The sequence below is a fragment of the Limulus polyphemus genome, unplaced genomic scaffold, assembly GCF_000517525.1.
Source record: "Limulus polyphemus unplaced genomic scaffold, Limulus_polyphemus-2.1.2 Scaffold432, whole genome shotgun sequence".
NCBI lineage: Eukaryota > Metazoa > Arthropoda > Merostomata > Xiphosura > Limulidae > Limulus > Limulus polyphemus.
This window is the reverse complement of record NW_013666042.1, coordinates 337508-351158: the sequence shown is the minus strand read 5'-3', so window position 1 is coordinate 351158 and position 13651 is coordinate 337508. Positions and strand designations below refer to the sequence as shown.

The 13651-nt window shown below is 32.9% G+C and overlaps 1 protein-coding gene across 1 annotated transcript in view; it reads right to left on the bottom strand.

The window, feature by feature from the left end:
* Positions 1 to 13651, bottom strand: part of LOC106458231 (Down syndrome cell adhesion molecule-like protein Dscam2) — a 260015-nt gene that overhangs the window by 10385 nt on the left and 235979 nt on the right. The window contains exons 18-21 of the mRNA XM_022384379.1: positions 9119 to 9214; positions 8551 to 8733; positions 6395 to 6688; positions 1785 to 1961 (exon numbers count right to left, since the gene is read on the bottom strand). Of these exons, the coding sequence (XP_022240087.1) occupies positions 1785 to 1961; positions 6395 to 6688; positions 8551 to 8733; positions 9119 to 9214 (750 nt within the window). The remainder of the gene's footprint in view (positions 1 to 1784; positions 1962 to 6394; positions 6689 to 8550; positions 8734 to 9118; positions 9215 to 13651) is intronic.

Sequence of the window (13651 nt, the reverse complement as noted above, 5' to 3'; positions counted from 1 at the left end):
CTCCAAAATCAAACAAAAAATATAACTAATATGCATAAAAAACACTTCTTCATTATTGACATATAAACTGAAAATTTTAATATTCAAGATAAATATAAAATGACTACCAAGTAGAAAAAATGTTATTTTATAGTGACCTATTTTTAAGTTTTAGCTTGCAAGTATAAATATAGCTTTTAAAATGTACGCTAGAGTTATACTGATACTATACTTCTTTACCCACGAAGAAGACAGATCCATCTGTCGATAGCGCTAGAGTTTGTTAGCTTTTTATTTCAAGTGACTTACGAAACATTTCTGATCATATCTACGTGTTTTTTCACTAATTTGGGCTGATACTATAATATGTTTTAAATGCATTATACAGAGTGATTCAAAAGTCTATTGACAGGCAAGTAATATTGAAATGGATAAATATAGGGAAATAACATAGGCCTGCGAATTTAAACTTCTTAAAAGCTTTTTTGGTTTTAATAACGGATTTTCCATAATTCAGCTTTGCATATTTCGAAAGTAATATTAATTTCTTTCTATCGCGGAAGATTTTTTTTACAAATCGGGAAGGAAAAACTCTTACTTAAGTCAAATTATTATTTGGTTTACTACTGAACATTTTTATCATCATGTTTGTCAACAAAAATACAAACAAACTGGAGAAAGGGGAAGAACACTGATATACATCGAATATGCATCCCCATTCATCCAAATTTATTTGTGAAATCTACGTTTCTGAGTCTCAAAACTACGTGTTGAGGTCTTTCTTTTGTGTATTACGTAATGACGTTTTGTGAAATTCTGTACGTGATGTAGAAAAATGGATATCATTTTCGGATTCAGTGTACTGAAGAACATGTAAAAATATCAAGACAATAAAACCATCGCAGGCCTATGTAATTAATAGTAGAGGTGTGGAATGTGATGTTGTAACCTACCTTTTGACGATACCATTGAGGCCATTCAAGGTAACATCCTTCGGAAATTTTATTAATATGAATCATACACTGAAAATGTCAATGCTAAAAATTCCAAATCGCTTCTAAGAACAACAGTTATTAAGTATAAATGCATCTCTTACACACATATGGAGAAATTCGAAATCCGAACATAACAAAAGCTCTAACACAAACCTAGGCTTGAAATGTAATCAGCATTTCTCATAGTCAGGTTGCTCACAATAATTGTGCTACAACTGTTCCCAAACCACCTAAATAATGACACAGGTGAAGAACAGGTTAACTTGGGTTTAGTGCATGGAAAGTGTCACCAGAATTCTGCCAGGTTGTATGCTGAACGGTTCCAAGATGAATGTCATCAGATGATATGAAATGTGTTTCAGTCGTTACGTACTAAAGGCTCATTTAATCATAGACGTCATATGGGCAGACTAAGAACAACAACCAATATTGACAATGAAGTTACCATATTCTCGTTTGTCACACTTGGGCAGCTCTATGAATATTGATTGATTTCATGAAGTGTACGTATACTTATCTCGTCTCATTTTATGTCTATAATCATCGTTTGCAACTTTTGTAATTTTCGTTATAAAATGTATAATTTGTTGCTTTTTTTCACCTTCACAATTGATATTTCTAGTGTATGATGTGTATATTAAGTTCGAAGGACGTGACTTTGAAGTTCACCTTGAATGTCCTCGATGATATTATCAAAGGTTAGGACTGCAGCACCTGATTCCATACGGCTTAAAATGATTTAACTATACATCCTTATTTTTGATTTTTTTAATGGACTCAAGAATCACCCGGTAGAGACATATATAATACCTGGTGAGTAAGTGCGACTATTGGAGTTTTCATGTCTTCGGCGAATCAAAAAAACACAGGCGACTGTAACGAGTAACATCAACACTACTGTGGTACACACAATCGGAATTATAATCTTCAAATAACGGTAAAATTCTCTTGTGGTGACAGCAGCGGAAAGTTTGGGAGGTACTGTAGCTAAAAAAAAAACGAAACACAACCAACAATTCATTAAACAATATAAAACACACAGGTATCTACAAATATATGGTCAAAGAAGCAAGACACGCGCATTTAAAAGTGTTTTGTTTAAATAACTCTTTGCGAAATAAAGATTATAAATTGTTTTATTTGCAAGTGCAGCACTATTGTTTGTTTTGAAGGGTGATTCAGTGTTATTTGACTATACTCTAATAATCTGTCAGATCTTTAACTCAATAATATAGCATTTACGTACGAAAATAGTATCTCATCAAATATTATTAGATAAAATAGAAATTATAGCGATAAGAGGCATTGTTTTAAAATGTTTTAACTCTTATTTATATAAACGAACACGAATTGTAAAATTAAAAATAACTTTAGTAATAAGTGTGATAAAGTATGTTGCCCAAAAGGCTCTGTACTTGGACCCATTTCTTATAATATACACAAATAGTTTATGTGATTTATATTTAAATCATAAAATTACTATGTTTCTTGATGATACAGTATTAACATTTAGATCTGTAATTGTAGTAGATCTCCCGGTGGGACAGAAGTAAGTATGCCGACTTAAAACCCTTAAAATCTGAGTTCGATTCCTGCAGTGGACACAACAAATAACCCAATGTGACTGAAAATAAAAATGACTTACAATCAATAAATCTGAATTAAAATAAGATGATTATAAATAAAAATAATTTTGAATTGTATATTCATAATAATGTACGTAAAAATAATAACAATTGTAAATATTTATCAAATTGAAATAACGGATGCTTTTAAATATTTAGGCTTACAAATTTATAATAACATTAAGCTGAAAATAGTATGTTAAGGGTATGGCATAAACACTAAAATTTATGTTCATTAAATTATATTGTGTAAAAAAATTGTTAAGTGCTCAGATTTTAAAAATTCTTTATATCTCAATGATACAGTAGATAATTATGTTCGTAATTTTGATATAAGGAGGAACTTATCTTTTGTTTGTTTGTTTTAGAGCAACTCCCAATTGAGCTATTTGCTGTGTCCATCACGAGCAATTGATCCACGGGTTTAGCATTGTAAGTCTATAAACTTACCGATGTCTCAGCTGGGTACGTTTTGGTTTGGTTTGTTTTGAATTACACGTAAAGCCACATGTGGGTCTCTACGCTAGCCATCCCTAATTTAGCAGTGATAGACTAGAGGGAAGGCAGCTGGTCAACACCACCAACCATCAACTCTTAGGCTACTTAAATAGGGAATTGACTGCACATAATGTCGCCTCCACGGCTGAAAAGGCGAGCACGTTCTGTGTGACGGGGTTGCAAGTCGAGCGCCCAAGCCACCCGGGTGGACGTAACTTATCCAATCACATTAAAGCCAACTGTTTCATTACAGAATGTTATTTTAAAAAACACCATATTATGGTCAAAATGAAAATTTATAAGGTATATTTTAATAGAGATATTTCCTCATAGAGATATAACAACCAATTAATGCACTTCTAACAGATATAAGATAAGTCTGCGGGCTCACACCACTAAAAACCGGGTTGAGATACTCGTGGTGGGAACAGCACAGATTACCCATTGCGTAGCTTTATGCGTAACAACATAAACAATATAATTAATTAAAGGCTAAAAGCGCTTCAGTTAGTTGTAAGTTGTATTGTACTATATTTTAATTTGTATTGTAGTGTATTTGTAATGTGATAGATGGTTTCAATAAGAAAACATAATAGATACGCATACACGAGTCGCAAACAACGTATAATGGCAACTAAAAGATGGATTTATTAATGATACAAAACACAGAAAATACACAGTAAAATCGAATAAGATGTACCACGTACTAGTAATGTCAATCTTAGCCCTTTGTTTACATAGATTATTACATCCTGTTTTTACGCTATCATATAATTTATGTATGTACGATTGTGGAATATTACTTCATACAACTCGAGCAAGGTTTCCATGCCGCCTTTTAACTCTTTCAAATTTTAATTGAGCCCATAAAGTCTTTAAAATATTCATATTGAGATCTTATGCAGGTTAAACCATTGCTGTGAGTATTGCATCGATCTCTTTACCGTCAAAATACAGTATCAATGCATATTCTGCATGCTTGTATCAAAGTCTTGATGGGAGGTGAATTCTCGCTCGATGAGTCATGTTTTTGAAGGACTGGCACGATAGATCAGAATTTGCCGCTACTTGTCAGCAGTCAAGGTACATCAATGTTTTGTAGATTATTGTTATTATTTGTTGAGATAGAGTTCCAACTTTCACAATGATTCACTTTATATGTTATACATTAACAATGATAACGTTCTCCTCTCTACCCTCGAACAAACTATCAATTATTTATTTGTCTCCAAGTTTGCTTATTCCGCTGTGTATGTAGATCGATGCACATTTGAACCTTCGGCTTTAGTTATCTCTTCTCAGTAGCGGATTTCGAGCAGTTATGCGTTTATTGAGACCACTTCATGCTAATTTGTATCTTACCGTTTTCGAGGTAACATTCACACTGTATTTACAGTAAGGTCTTTGGCAAGATCTGTACTTGACTATTGTCTGTCTCGTAAAGAATGTATCCCAATGTACATAAAATCACTACTTAAGAGTTTTGGTTTTCTGCACTGATCACTCCTATTATTAATAGTTTTGTGTACACCTACTACTGAAACATCAGGTTTTGCTATAATTGTTCACATCCTTGGACGGCCAAAATGTTGATTTCTACAAGTTGCCATGTGGTACTTCAGTCCTATGAGCTATAAATGAAACATAGTACTACTACTATTGGGCATAGCATAACAAAAATATGAATAATAATAATAATAAAATAATACTAAAATACACACTCAGAATTTTAGCGAAATAGGAAAATCAGTAGAATAAATTACCCAGAAATATACTATGGTAATCGTCTTCTCTCGGAAATAGTCGCAGAAGACCAAGTAGAGACAAAGTACAAGAGCGAACTCAAGAAATGATGAATCCTCAACGTGGCAGTTTCCAACAAATTGTTTGTTTGTTTGGAATTAAGCACAAAGCTACACAATGGGCTATCTGTGCTCTGCCCACCACGGGTATCAAAACCCGGTTTCTAGCGTAGTAAATATGCAGACATACCGCTGTGTCACGTCGGGGGGGGGGGAGTTCCAACAAAAGCACTATTAGTTGTACAATATATTTTCCAATTAATTCGCATTAGTAAAAACAACAGATTTTCTCAATGACTGAAAGTGAAGGACTTGTTATAAAATTCTTCATGGCGAAAAAACGAAGGCGCTTGAATTAATTTTAAAGTTACCCTGTGACATGCTCAATACTGCATTCATCACTATTTTCCAGGTTTCAGTAAAATATTCATAGCCGTTTTTTCTGCAGTGGCTTGTAAAACTATAATAAATAATAATAAGGCAAGAGACACTGTTATAAATATACACATTGTTTACTCTAGAGTTTCCGACTAGTATAATGGCGATTAAATGGTTTCTACATTTCTGCGATGTTTGAACGGCTTTGAAGAGATTACGTTGGTAGCTAAGAAGAAGTTAAAAAAATTTAGAAGGTGGAAATCTCCACTTTCAGGAATCAACTTAAAATTAGATAAGTTTAAGACAGTCTTTATAGCGTTTACTTTGGCCTTTTGTGCGCTTTCCTGGGGCTAGCTCAGACTAAAACAGCTTTTTGGCAGTCTGCTGTCAGACATTTGCTCAACACAACCTTATATATTTCATGCATATCATATATTTAATTTCGAGAAACTGACATCAGGAAAGATGCTTATACAAATTCAGCATGTCGAATACTTTAATAATAACCCGATATTATCTTCTCTTGTCAAAAGATCAATGTTCCGAAGAAACTAATCAAATACTTTTGAAATAAAAACATTTTATCATACAAACTTTCGTCTAACTACATCTACATATCTCTTAATTCCGGCTTACTCAGTGAAATAAGTTAAAGACGACTGATTTCATTTTCAATCACAAATAAAGTGTGTTTTTTTTTCTGAATGGGTGTTTTAGATTGTAACTTTTCAGATTTCCAGTATTTTTTTTCATTTCGGTTTTATTCACTTTAGAGGTGTGCAAGTCTAATAAAAATGATTACACCATCTTCAGTTCATACATAAAAATTGTTGCTACAATATAACTATTGTCACTTGACAACATAGAGTGCAACTATAGAAAGTGTATGTTTTTATTGCAAAAAATATATATCTACTGTCTAGAACATCAAATTTACTCGTGTTGAATCCCAATGATATGATTGTTTTGAATAAGAACTAACAATGATATACATGATTTAAAAACAACCGGTTAGACTTGAAACAAATACAGCCATATTGTTTTTGGTCAAATTCTCATATATATAAATAATAAAAGTTAAAACTTCTCTTAGTACTCTTCATGCTAATAAGATTACCTCCAGTCATTGTTAGAGTAGCGAAAACATATTCACTCTCTGTGTTTCCAGCTTCGTTGGTAGCTGTCATTAGAAGAGTATACCAGGTTGCTGGGAGGAGATCTGTAATGATGGCAAACTTTTGCTTCAACGGAATGTGGTTGGACAACAAGATCCATTCTCGACTATCCCGTTGTTTATATTGAATTACAAAGTAAAGAACTGGACAATCGCCATTCCTCCATGCATCTAAATGGAGTACTACGAAAGTGGTATTCACTGAGATCAGGGAGTCAATTTCTGGAGCTTTTGCTGCTGTAAAATAACAAGATAACTTACTAATAATTCATTTACATTAAGTAGGTCATTATATCAATGTGTGTTTAAGGAAAAGAGTATCTTAACTACTAGCTTTTGACGCACATCTGTGTTGTGGAAGGCACCGGTTAACGTGAGTGTAACTTTTCCCTTTTTTTAAATGTAAATACCTAACTTATTACTGTGCATATTAGGCTGTGCGCGTTAACTAATGCAAATAACAATATTGTGAGAATGAAGTAACAAAATAAGAAAGGTTTTTATTTAAATTAGCATTTGACACATAAGGCACAATAAAAGCCCCATGTTAGATGTCATAAGACAATGTTAAATTTTTTTACTTAAAACCTTTAGCGAATAAAATGTCATATAATACAAAATAAAAGGTATTTATAATATTACAATATGCCACTTAAAAAGCTTCAAGTAATTCGTTAAGAAGAATTTTCTGAAAGTTTCGCTTGTCGTTATTGTTGCGCTCATTCTTAATCAAAATATTAAGAATGGTTTGGCGGAATTCTTATAAAACTTTACATGCGTATTTCGGATGTACTTTGACATTTTTAACCTAACTTGTTTTTTATTTTGACTAGAAATAACCATGTTCATTATTTATATCACGAGGATAGTTATCTACTTGTTTCATGCCCCCAGTGATAGTAGGTCTCAAGAGCACAGTTCTGAAAGTAATGGCTCTCCACGGTCAATCAATTGGGTATTTTCCAGTGAGAGAACACAAAGTTCTAAACGAGACAATACCTTGTTATGCTGGAATCACCGTCTAACTGTGAGGAGAGTTTTCCACCGTATATTCAGGTATACGAGTCCAGTGACCCAGTTATATTGAGGCAGCGGTGTTTTCAATACTTCTTTTGTAACGCGCAGATTGTGTGCCTAAAACTGCTTCAGTTTCCTTTTAACTGAAGAGTTCGATGGTACCAATGCATAATGTATTTGTCAGAAATGGCGTTTCTTGAAAAAATAAATAACGAATTCAACGAACAAGAATTCCTTGTACATGTATTTTACTGAAAGTCGACATTTTTTGCCATCTATTGGTTTAAGCCAAAAACTGACGAAAAGGAAAATGTTTTTTTTTGTTCTTTTTACCTTTCTCCTACTCGGATTCCAATTTGAGCGAGAAAAACAGCGAATTTTGTGAGTAAATGATTTTTGAGAGCTTGTTTTCGGTTTCGACATCATATGAAATTAAAAATTAGATATTATAGATAAAAATAACATACAGATTAAAGCGAATTATCAGTTCATTAAAAATGTTTTATGTCACCATATAATATACTTTATTAAAGAATGCTTTTTAAAACATTATAAAAGGTGTGAGTTTTAAAATTATGATTTTACGTTATGTCAACGAAACCGCTACTTAGTGATAGTAATTTAAGTTTGACTAGAGTATGACCTGATTTGTTTCTGAGAATAGTATAAAAGTGAAATAGTCAACAAATAAAGAACAACTTTACATACATTAAAATTTTCGAATAATTTCGAACGTCAATGTCTTCGTACTCATTTCGCCCATTGATTTTAGATATAACCAGTTATATTTGGACATAGTCGAACCAAAAGTGGCAGTTTATGCTACATGATGTTTAATTGTTTATTTATTTATTGTTGTTTATATTTTTACTTTGAGCTATTTATCCTTCGTCTGTTGTTGACAACCGAAACATTTTTTTACTCGAAAAATATTTAATTCCTTAAGTAATTTGAGAAGAGAGCCAAGTAGGTTTATACAGTATCATCTCTCTTTTCACAATTTGTGCTCAACTTGGGATACATAAAATATTGTATTTAAACTGTGAACGAAGAAGTTCAAACATAACTATGTGTGTACTAACCTGCACCATACGTTTTAGCTGATAAAACATCACTTGGTTCACCTTTTCCGGCACTATTGTGAGCCACAATATAGAACTGGTATCTTTGACCACACTGCAACCCATGGAAAGTGTAAGTTTTCCTGTTGCTAGGCAACTGAACCTTTTCCCAGTCGTCTTCCGTACTCCGGTAGAGAATGTATGCTACAAAAAATGGAAACCGCAAAAAAATGAAAAATTATATAATAGCTAGAAAAACACCCAGAAATTACATTCCTCACAGTACAATGTATGATTTTTTTAGTGACTTATAAAATATAAACAAAACAATTCCTCCCCCTCAATAATGTAAGTCTGAGTGCCAAGATTATCTTTATATCTTAATTTGTATGTGAGGGTAATTCGCAAAAATAAACAGCAACAGCAAAAAACATAAAGAAAACAGTAAAGAATTAAAAGTTGGAAAACTATTAAGTAAAGACGACGATGGTTAACGCTAGAAAACATTTGTGATACCGGTTACTTGAAAATATTCACAGCTAGAAATAGGTATTTTATTAAGATAATTATTATTGTTATTTATTCTTACACTGAATTGGAGGTCCATCCTTTTGTTGTTCCCAAGCAAGATAAATCGATGATGAAGTTGATGTAACAACCCGAAGTTTTGGAGAGTCAGGGGGATCTAGAAACAAAATAGTAACATTTTGAAACGTTTCTAAGACTAACATCTGCTCTATACTATGGAGAGTCAAATAGTGAACAGGCCAAATGAAAATAAGTTCTATTACAACATGTATTACGTCTGAATATTCTGAGCATTATATGACTAGTGAACGCTTCAAAAATGTAGTACTGAAACAAAAAATGTAGTTTAATATGTACTTTCAGAAGCACCATAAAGTCATGATTTATAAAATATCAATTAACTGTTCAAGTACATCAACCGCTGACTACTGGAAATATATTTTGTAATTATTTCCTATTACAGATACTATAATACATAATCCTAATACAACAGAATTTTCATATATCCTCTTACTTCTAAGCTTGAATATATATTACAATACGAAATTTAGTTCTATAATTTATATAATATTGAACAAATTTAAGTCTGTAGTATCAAAACCTTGGTATGTAATGAAATTCAGTTTATTATTTCATGTATAAAAGGAACGGCATTAAAAAAAGATGACAGTGCCATAACAAATACACCGCTATATCAACAGTTCCGTCTCATAGATGGCAGCCTGAGTAAATATATCAACTACTTGAGCTTACAAATAACAAAATGTAGTTATACGACCTGCTCCAACCTGCAAAGAAAATATAAATAATTATACTGACGGCCTTTGTATGTAGATTATACATTTACAGCATATTACTGAATGTACTGTAACAGACACTTAGAAAAAACAGAGTAGCATGTTTTGTTATTGGATTTCAAGCATTGAATAACCATTTTCATGTTATGCATAACATATAAGGAACAGCATATTCAAAGTTTAAACTTCTTTGCGGCAACTGTGTACTTCACTATATTTGAGTTTTACTCAATATAAAGCAGATATGGATTGCTGTTTTAACGGTTTTAACAGATATACATCACTATTTTAACAATTCCAACTATACAAAGCATATACTAATCTTTTTTTTAACAGTTTTATCTGTAAATTTACCATGGTGGCAAAGTGGACAGTCAACTGTTATACAGTTACTTTCTTATCATGATTTCCCATCAAAATAGTTATCAACTTATTCATCCATGGGAATGAGTTGAGTTTTTCGTCAATTAGAGAGCTTTAGCTCATTTTATTTAATAATTATCGTTTTTTAACGTAGACATCTACAACAGTTTCATACGTTGAATATTTTACTTCTATTTGCAGTGTTTCCAAAGAGAGCATAGGTTTCTTCCTTAACATGAACATTCTAGCTCCTTACCGATCCAACGCATATGGATTATGTCAGCACACACTTGATGTGGCCTGTTGCGACAATACTTACGAATTTTCTTATGTGCTCTGGGAAGGAATTACCTTATTTCTTTTTCGAATTTGATCAATTTTAAATAATGACTTGCGATAATTATAGGATTCGTCCCATAATGTTATGCAAACGGAGCTACATGCAACAAAGAACATTCTTCAGAGAAGATATCTAGGATGTTATTTATTAACCTGTACTTCAAGGCAGCGAGTGGTGACATCAGAAATGAAGTTTGTTGCACTTTGACACAAGCCGAATAGCGGTTAAACTCTAATAACTTAAAATTTATTTCTCAAAATTTTACAAAGATAAAGAATACTTATTAGTGGTATGGATTGTTACACAGAAATTTTTTAAATGAAATTGGAATTTCTTAAAAGATTCCCAAGCGCTGATAAATTTCACTAAATATTACCACAGTCTTTACTGGTCTTTTTATACGTGGTAATTCATTTATCTTTGTAAATTAGAGCATTTAAAGTTAAATTCAAATTAATTCAGTTTAAGACTTAACATTTCTCCGCATCTTTGTACTTATAATAATAAATAAGGGTCATTCTCCAGGTATCACTGTTTCTGGTAGAATGTTATTGTCTGCCGGTGTATCTCCGGTAGGATGTTTTGCCTAAGAGATAACCTCAAACGGTTATGGTTGTCAATCGTCGTCCATGTAGCAAATAATTCGGTTTTCACGGCCTTATGGCTGCGCCTCCAACCAATGACTACAACGTAACTTGTCTCTAGGGCTAGCATTGTTTCGCCACCACTAGTTGAAAGTGGCTACAAAATGTGAACCCTACACATATAATTGCAACAGTGCTTAGGCATCAATGTCCCTCATAGGCTTCCATAGAATTGCTCCGAGCAATTACTTAATATGGATGAAAATGAACATTATCGCCTTTATCAAATAATCAGTGTATTAGACAAAACTATTACAATGTTAACATTGCTTTAATTCAATACTAATATTATTTTATATCAAGTCATTACACGCATAGTGTGATTCAGTAACAGGCGATTTACAGATACATTTTTATACGACATACCAATATTACTCATGTTATACAAACTGAAGTACACCGTACCTTAAACTGTCATACAGCAAATAGGTGAATAATGTACAACATTTTACATTACTTTATCCAAACCAAACAGCAAATTTACACCGAAATAAATGAAACAATAATTGAGATTCCTTCCTTCCTCAACAACTACTCAAGTACTTTTAAAGATAATATGCAAATTACTGGTAGTAGATCTATATAAAAAAAAGGCTTAATAGTATAAATGTTCAAGATTAAACATGAAACGGGAACTATCTTATTCAGTTACTGCATAATATATGGACGAATCCAATCATGAAGCTTCCGTCAGCTGCAGGCGAGCATGTTCAATATGTGTTTTATCCGTGTTGTCTGCTATTGAAAATATTTATGCACTAAACCACGAACAAATTGGCGAGTGTCGCATTGCTACAAGTAGCTCGATCACGTGCAAATCAAGATGAAATCCCTTTGGTGTAAAAAAAAATCCAAAATAACTGAATTTTATCAAAATAAACACCCAACACCATTATGGTGAAAAGATTGGCTTCACTAAAATACGATCTTGAAATAAATCAACATAAGTTCAAGCAAATCGTATTTCTTTTTTGACACACACACACACACACATCCCATTCGCAATGGGATCTATATATATCCTTTTCATAATGTTCACAAAAAGGGTTTTTACTGTGAAAGTGTGTTTTAAAGAGCAGATATACAAGGTGACAAATATGACAAGCAATGGAGTTAGAGTTGGACACTAAAATCCAAAACACACAAAAAACTAGAAATTTACAAATGTAGCAACCAGGAGCTACAGGGTAAGTGAACAATACTATTTATGATTTTCTACTTTTTTCAAAGGCGTCTCCTGTCTGTAGTAGAAAGGCTATTTACCTAGATTACTGTGGTACATCGTGCAGTAGTCATCTGTACTGTCTTATAGAAGAAGTTCGTTAACAGCGAAATTCAGAATGTACATCAGCATTTAAGTCAAGATTTGTGTCACACCACCTTAGCCTGGGGCTTATATCCAGAAAGCAGTTTACACCTTATGAAGCATGTACTGGTAGATGGAAATGAAGATATTTGAGATAGTGGTTTATGAGGCAAACATTTGTTAAGAAATAGAGCAAAATTGTACTTTCCAATGTGCTTATTCAATATGTACAGGCATTGACCACTACTAAAACCTATGATGGTAGTTAGAACAGATGGGTACACCCTTGAGTCTCTGAGGACATATTATGCTGATGGAGAAACAATGACACGGAAAATGAGGAGCCATCTGAGGAACGACGTTGCTAGATCGCAATCTTAGTTTCATGAGGAGGGAGGATCAATAGCCATTGTTGTTTAAGAAACTGTTGAGACCTTTTCCACACCTCGGCTACACATTCTAAATGCCAGAATTTCTATTCCAGATCAAAAGTAGCAAAAAAAACGACTCAAGAATTTTGATACAGATGAGATAAGTTACTGAATCTTTAAATGACATTCAGTATTCAGAAATGAAAAGTTCTTGACCATGTTATGCCCAATTCTCATATACCACACAGTGATAATGTATACTAGTTAGAAGTTTGTGTGATACATTTCTGTCTCTAAAAACAGATTATATAGGTGATGAGGTTTTAGTTAGAACAATGACTGCACTGTTGGTTACCTCCAGAGATTTGCAGCTATAAAAAACATATAATCTCCTCATAAAGTAAATTTTTGCATTGTAAACTGATGATGATAGTGAGAGATAATTATTGCTTATAGTATGACACCGTGAACTCTAGTGTTCTAAAAAACATTGCACTGTGACTAAGTACATGAATTACATAATCATTATCATTAAAAGTGTTTGGTTTAAACAGAGTGTAAAACTACAATATGGATATTAATATGGAAAATACACTATTTTAGATCAATCTTGGTGTCCTCCCCAAACTAAGTATCGACGACTGTGATTATCAATTGTTCAGTATTCTTCGCTGTCTGCACCAACTCTCTTTATTCAAGCCTTTCGTCTCCAATCCATTTTTAATGTCATAGAGTCAAGGGAGCCTTGGCCTGCCTCTCACTCCTCTCCCTTT